General features: G+C 62.6%; 1 protein-coding gene across 1 annotated transcript; it reads left to right on the plus strand.

Moving 5' to 3' along the window:
• The first annotated feature begins 270 nt into the window (after positions 1-270).
• DLX3 (distal-less homeobox 3) lies at positions 271-5,009 on the plus strand. Its single transcript, XM_075559297.1, has 3 exons — positions 271-752; positions 1,677-1,867; positions 3,351-5,009. Exons 1-3 carry the CDS (start codon positions 428-430, stop codon positions 3,696-3,698), a joined length of 864 nt encoding a protein of 287 aa, XP_075415412.1. The 5' UTR covers positions 271-427; the 3' UTR covers positions 3,699-5,009.
• The last annotated feature ends 1,629 nt before the right edge of the window (positions 5,010-6,638 follow it).

Raw genomic sequence — 6,638 nt, forward strand, 5'->3', positions numbered from 1 at the left:
GAACAGCAGCAAGGGTGAGTGAGTGAGTGTGTGTGTGAGTGCGTGTGAGTGTGTGTGTTTTGGGTAACAACAAAGAATGGGGGCGCGAGAGGAGAGCGAGCGCGCAGGAGCGTGTTTTGCCTCTAAGGCAAGACTTGCAGCCAATCAGCGCGCAGGAGCCTCCCTCGGCGACTCCACTATTGAGTCTATAACCGGCTGGCCCGCGGAGCTGGCTGCATTTGACTGTGGCTCCGGACGCGACCAGAGGCGCGCAGCGACTGCCCACCCCAGCCGAGGGCCAGCCAGGACCTGAGCGCCCCTCGGCCTCCCCCTCCCCCGAGACGCGCCGGACCCTCCCCTTGCTCTCGGGACCCACACCCCGGCCTCGTCCCGGCGCTCTCGCCGGCTCCGCGGAGGCCAGCCCCGGGCAGGCGCGGCGGCCGCCAGGATGAGCGGCTCCTTCGATCGCAAGCTCAGCAGCATCCTCACCGACCTCTCCAGCTCGCTCAGCTGCCATGCGGGCTCCAAGGACTCGCCCACCCTGCCCGAGTCCTCCGTCACCGACCTGGGCTACTACAGCGCGCCCCAGCACGACTACTACTCGGGCCAGCCCTACGGCCAGACCGTGAACCCCTACACCTACCACCACCAGTTCAATCTCAACGGGCTCGCAGGCACGGGCGCTTACTCGCCCAAGTCGGAATATACCTACGGAGCCTCCTACCGACAGTACGGAGCGTACAGGGAGCAGCCGCTGCCGGCCCAGGACCCAGGTGAGGCCCGCGGGGATTGGGAGAGTCGGAGCCGGGAAAGATCGCGGAGAGGCAGACAGGAAACGCAGGCGGGATCCAGGGAGGGCAGAGGAACGAGGACACGGCGAAGGCCTTCGCGTGGGTTTAGAAACCGTGGGCTAGGTGACCCCGCAAGGTGCGCGGAGCCCTGGGGTCTCCGGTGCTGGCCTGGCTGAGCTGGAAGGGGAGGAGTGGCTGGAGCGGGCCTGGGAATCTCCGAGTGGAGGTGATTTCGGGGTGGCAGAGGGCTTGGGAATGGGCAGGGGGGCCTGGAAGCTCTGGGGACTCGCCTTCGCGGCGCCGGGTTGGGGAGACTCAGGGGTGGCGAGGGAGGTAGTGGAGAGAGGCTTGTTGGGGGCAAAGAGAGCCCCCCCCCCATGAGACAGCGACTGGGCCGGGGAACCTGAGCACGGGAAGGGTGGATCGGCGAGGGCAAAGGATGGACGCGGGGAACAGAGAAAGGGGAGAACGAATGGGAGGAGACAATGTACTACTTACTGTGCGGGCAACTTTTCGGTACATCCCAAACTCTCCAAAAAGCAAAGTCGTAGGCAAGGAAAGTCCGAAGGCGGGAGAGTGGGGGCAGAGACCCGACGGCCGGCGGGTGGCGGGGCTGTGACGTGGGCGAGCCGCGCGGTCCCGGCCATCCCGGGGGCGTCCCGGGCGCCGGGGCGGGTGCTGGCGCCGCGGCCGCGCTCCGGGGGCCGGGCGCGGAGCAGGGAGCGGCCGCGTCGTGGGCGGCCGCCGGCTGGGGCTCGGTGGCCGCGGCTCCTCCCGAGGCGCCGGCGGGCGATCGGGCAGCCCGGGGCGGATCGCGGACTGGCGAGTGGGGCGGGCCAGGGGGGCTGGGGGACGCTGGGGTCGCAGGCCGAAGCTGAGCCCCCCTGCCCCGTGCGTTGCCCGCAGTGTCGGTGAAGGAGGAGCCGGAAGCCGAGGTGCGCATGGTGAACGGGAAGCCCAAGAAGGTCCGAAAGCCCCGCACCATCTATTCCAGCTACCAGCTGGCCGCCTTGCAGCGCCGCTTCCAGAAGGCCCAGTACCTGGCGCTGCCTGAGAGGGCCGAGCTGGCCGCGCAGCTGGGCCTCACGCAGACACAGGTGGGTGCTGGGCAGTTGAAGGATGTGGCGGGCTGGGCGGGGGGCGCGCGGGACCCTGGGGCTCCCCAAACGCCAAGATTGGCCAGGTGTTCCTGCCTGAGCATGGGCGCCAGGAGAGAGGCTCAAGTCCCCACTTGGGTCAGAGGGTGGCTAGCAAATGAGCTCTAGTTCCGGCACGGGTGTGCACTTAGGCACTTGTGCAAGTGTATGGATGTGTCTGTTCCAGGCGAGGGGCCTTCCTCCTCTCCCCCCAGGACCCCCAGCTCCCACACACACACACACACAGCAGGGCACGTTTCTCCCAGGCTAGGCGTGTGCGGGGACATCAGTGTGCATGCATGCACATGTGCATTTGCTCACCTACGGTCCTGGGAAGGGTCATGAAAGGAGCTTGACCTTCAGGGGACATTGTGTGTGCTCTCGTGTTTACAGATGGAGGGGCACGGCACGTGGGAATGGGGGGACTAAAAAACGATGCATCAGAGCCTCACCGTCTACCTGTGCTCCCCAGTGCTACACACAAACACACACACACTCACTGCTCACAGCCAAGAAAAGAGGTTTCTGACCAAGGGGGGATGTGAGCTACTCGCCCCCATCCTCAACCTGTCCCCAAAGCCTCTAGCAGCCTGTCACTACCCAGGGGAGGTGTGGCAGACGCCTGGCTCCCTACAGGTGTTGACAGGCGGGCCTAGGCTGTGGCTGGCTGCGTGGGGCCGGTCTGCTGGGGAATCTGGGTCACCCAGTGAGGAGCTGATTCATTGTTTGTATCAGTCACGGGGTGGGGAGCGGCAGGGGGAGGGGGGGAGATACCCCAGGGGAAATTTGGGGAAGCATGGCTCACCTGCCTCTCAGCTAACCCAGGTCAGGAGGGCTTCCCTCTGCCCCAAGTGCGTGTCGGGGGTGCTCCTGGCTGTGGGTGTTGGTTTGGGTGTCTGTGCCCATGTGTGTCTTTACAGTTGGGTAGAGTTGTGAGAGGGTTGGTGGCTGCTCAGGGAGATGTGGAGGTGGGCGTGTGTTTGTCCTTGTGTGTCTGTCTGTGCAGCTCTGCCTATGAGTGTCTATTGTGACCAAAACACCACACGCTGTCCACCCTTGCCTGGGCAGCCTTACTAGGCACTTACTAAGTGCCAGGCTGGTCTGCGTTGTTCTTTATATGCCTGACCTGGTTTGAGCTTCGTAATGACCCTCTGAGCTTGGTGCTGGTGTCCATCGTGGTTCTGTAGGCCGAAAGCTCAGAACCAAAGAGGGTCAGTCACTTGCCCGTGGTCACACCCTAAGGAAGTGGTGGAGCAGAACTTAGACTAGCCGATGTCCCGCCCAGGTTAGAACATGATGCTGGCCTGGGGTTGGGGGGTCAGGATGTCTGGCTTCTGCCTGTCTCTGCGGTGTGACCTGGGGCGCTGGCCCTTGAGCTCCAGGCAGGGGCTCCCTGCAGCCCCCCTCAGAAGCTAACAAACCACCCTGCTTCCCTCCATCCCAGGTGAAAATCTGGTTCCAGAACCGTCGTTCCAAGTTCAAGAAGCTCTACAAGAACGGGGAGGTGCCCCTGGAACACAGCCCCAACAACAGCGACTCCATGGCGTGCAACTCGCCACCATCGCCTGCCCTCTGGGACACCTCTGCCCACTCCACGCCAGCCCCTGCCCGCAGCCAGCTGCCCCCGCCTCTCCCATACAGTGCCTCCCCCAGCTACCTGGATGACCCCACCAACTCCTGGTACCACGCCCAGAACCTGAGTGGACCGCACTTACAGCAGCAGCCACCTCAGCCGGCCACCCTGCACCATGCCTCCCCAGGGCCCCCGCCTAATCCTGGGGCTGTGTACTGAGTAGCCCATCTGGCCTGAACCCCCACGAAGGACCCCGGGACCAGGCAGAAGGTGCCTCCGTCCTAGTTGACACTCAGGAATCATGGAGGGGTACAGGGGGAGAGGGGAACCCCCCTCTCTCCCTCCCTTGCCCCTTCCTCCAGGGACTCAGCCCTTCAGGATGAAATTTGCATGGACCAAGGATGTCCTCTGAACCTCCCACCCACTGCCCAGGTGCTGGAGTGCCCCTCCAGAGAGTGGGGCGTTGCCCACCCACCCCAGCCAGGCTGGGACAGTCGCTCCCTCTTTGTTCCAGAAGCCTGGATCAGCTTCCCATGATGCCCATCACCTTTCTGTTTCTGAAACTTAGTACCTGTACCTCAGACTGGACTGGGGGCTGCGGGAGAATGGGAAGGGTGGCAGGTCATGCATTGGCTGGGGTGCCAGCTCCACTGTGGAATCCTGAGACCTGCCAGTTCTGCTTCATCCTCAGCCATCTGCAACCTTCCCTTTCTGAGTGACCTCTCCACCGAAATGACATCGGACATGGTGACTGGGCCTGGGACGGGGTCTGAATGAGCCCCCATCCCGCACCTCTAGCCCTCACTTAAGGATCAGATGAGGGTTAAACCAAAGACACTCCCACCCCTGACCTCTGGAGCGGTGAATCTTGTGGCTTTAGAGGGAAGGAGCTCTGTCCTCACTCCAGGCGAGGGGGGGGGGGTGTGGCGAGGGGCCTCGGACAGACTCCCCCACGCTTTGCCTAAGGACCAAGTGCTTCTTTTATGTACAGTACTTTGCACAATGTTGGTTTTAAAAAGCTGTTGATTAGGAGAAAAACAAAGGGCATTGTTAACAGATAGGACCAAATCTCCTCTTGGGCTGGCACCTTGACTCGGCCCCCACCCCCTCTTCCTCTCCTCCAGTAAGTTGGCAGTTTGGACACGAAGCCCCAGAACTCCTAGGTGACATACAAACTTCCAGCACCCCCTTTCCGGTGGCCTTGGAAGCAGATTGCTCCCGCTGAGATGGAGACCAGGGGGGCTACGGGCAGAGCAGGGAGAAGGGGAGGGTGACCATGTGGTGCCTTTAGGGGTGAGGGGACGGCTGCCTGCTGGGCCTGCCCCTCCCTCATCCAGACAGCTCCCCAAAGCTTCCCCTCCCCCATGGAGCATAGCGTGGAAGCAAAGGGGAGGCGGATGGCGGGAGCTATATATATATATAGTATGTATTTTTTTAAAAGAAGTAGCCTCCTCCCTCCTGTGGTTTCCCACTTATGGGACCCTGTCCTCCTGGACGAAGCCACATGCAAGTTAGAGAAAGAGGACTGTGAGCTCCGGCTGGGTTCGAGGTGGGTGGGGCGGGGGAGGGAGAGGCGGTGGGTCTTGAAGAGTCCCGCTCCAGGGGAACAGGAACAAAACCAACTCCCACTCACCCCAGCCTTCCCATTTCTGCTTTCTTACTGGACCCATCTTTATATATAATGTTAATAAAAAGACAGACACAACCCTGGGCTTGTTGCATTGGAGGCTGGTGGCCAGCAGCTCGGGAGGGACCTCGGGGAGAAGGTCTGGGAGTCGGGGAGGGTGTTTGGGGGTGAGAGGGCTCGGAGACTCCAGCAGGGTCCTGGGCGAAATGGCCCTGGTCCTAGCAACCCAACCCGTCTTGGGATTCTGGGCTCCTGAGTTGGGCTAGGCCAGCCTCAGGTGGCCGTGCTGCAGACGCCGCCAACCTGGGTAGGAATGGGTGGGTTTGAGGCTGTTGGCAGTGGCCTCCCTGACTCCACTCTGCTGGGCGGCTTGGCGTTGCCTGCCAGGCAGCTGCCCTCCGCCGCTGCTGCCCCTGCCCCTGCTGCCGCCGCCACCAGGTCACCTCAGGGCTGCTCTTTGATCTTGAACTCACACGTAGACATGCTTGCACACGCGTGTAAACCCCTTGTCTCCACGCCCAGGCACTCCCTGGCCCCTCACCCTCCTGTCTCTCCCTTTCAGCTTGGGGTGAGGGTGGGGCTTAGGCAGGGGACACCACTGCTCCAGCAGCTGGCAGAGACCCCAGGCTGCTGGGAGCCAGACTGGGGACAGAAGCAAACAGACTGCCGAGGTGGGTTCTGGGCTTTCTGTCTGGGGGCGGGGGGGGGGGGGACGCGTGTGTGTGCTCAGGCCCTGACTCAGAGCCCTCGTGCTGCTGCCCATGGCTGCCTGGGCCTGTGTGGCTGCGTCTCCCCAACTTCCGGACTGTGCAAGGCCAAGGCTTGAGTTCTGGAGGTGGGGTGAGCGTGAGGGACATGTCCAGGGCTCGGACAGAGAGGGAACTGGAGTCATTGCTTACATGCTTGCCGCCATAGACATGTGTGTGCACATGCGCACCAAGACACACATCCTTGGGACTCTGAGGACTTGAGACAGACGTGTCACTGCCATGCAGACTCAGAGGAGGTAGCAACACACCTGAGCTCCCACCAGAGTCAGACGTGCAAACAAAACCAGTCACGGGAGTGTCAAGAGGCATAGCCCCCCCAACTAGACAGGTGCAGGCCCCCAGCATCACCCGCACACAGATAGAGGTGGCTTCCTGTGGTGGAGAAGGTCTGGGAGGGCCTCCCTTCCCAGGAGGACCCTCCCCTTCTCCCCACCCATCCTAACCCAGTAGCACCAGCCCCTACGAGCAGCGAGGTGACCCAGCCCAGCCTAGCACCTCCCTGGCGGGCCCTCAGTTTCCTCATCTGTCCCATGGGAACAATATCCCCACCCTGTTGACCTGGGGTGGGGGGGCCTGTCGCGCTGCACCAAGGCACGTGAGGAGGCAAGGCGGGGCAGGAGCCAGTCTCCAGCTCACATAAGGGACTTGTTAGATGGTTACAGTCAGAGAAGTGAGTGTGGGGTTCTGCGGGCAGGGATCCAGAGCTGTGGGGACCCCCCAGCCCTTACTCCACGCCCTGGCCTCTCAGCAGGCAAGCCTGCC

The sequence above is a fragment of the Tenrec ecaudatus genome, chromosome 10, assembly GCF_050624435.1.
Source record: "Tenrec ecaudatus isolate mTenEca1 chromosome 10, mTenEca1.hap1, whole genome shotgun sequence".
In the NCBI taxonomy this organism is placed as follows: Eukaryota; Metazoa; Chordata; class Mammalia; order Afrosoricida; family Tenrecidae; genus Tenrec; species Tenrec ecaudatus.

Excerpts from the sequence above, each read along its gene's own strand:
- DLX3 (XM_075559297.1), top strand. The coding sequence starts at position 428 with ATGAGCGGCTCCTTCGATCGCAAGCTCAGCAGCATCCTCACCGACCTC. Across the intron at positions 753-1,676 it reads GCTGCCGGCCCAGGACCCAG|TGTCGGTGAAGGAGGAGCCG; the intron begins GTGAGGCCCGCG and ends CGTTGCCCGCAG. Across the intron at positions 1,868-3,350 it reads TGGGCCTCACGCAGACACAG|GTGAAAATCTGGTTCCAGAA; the intron begins GTGGGTGCTGGG and ends CCTCCATCCCAG.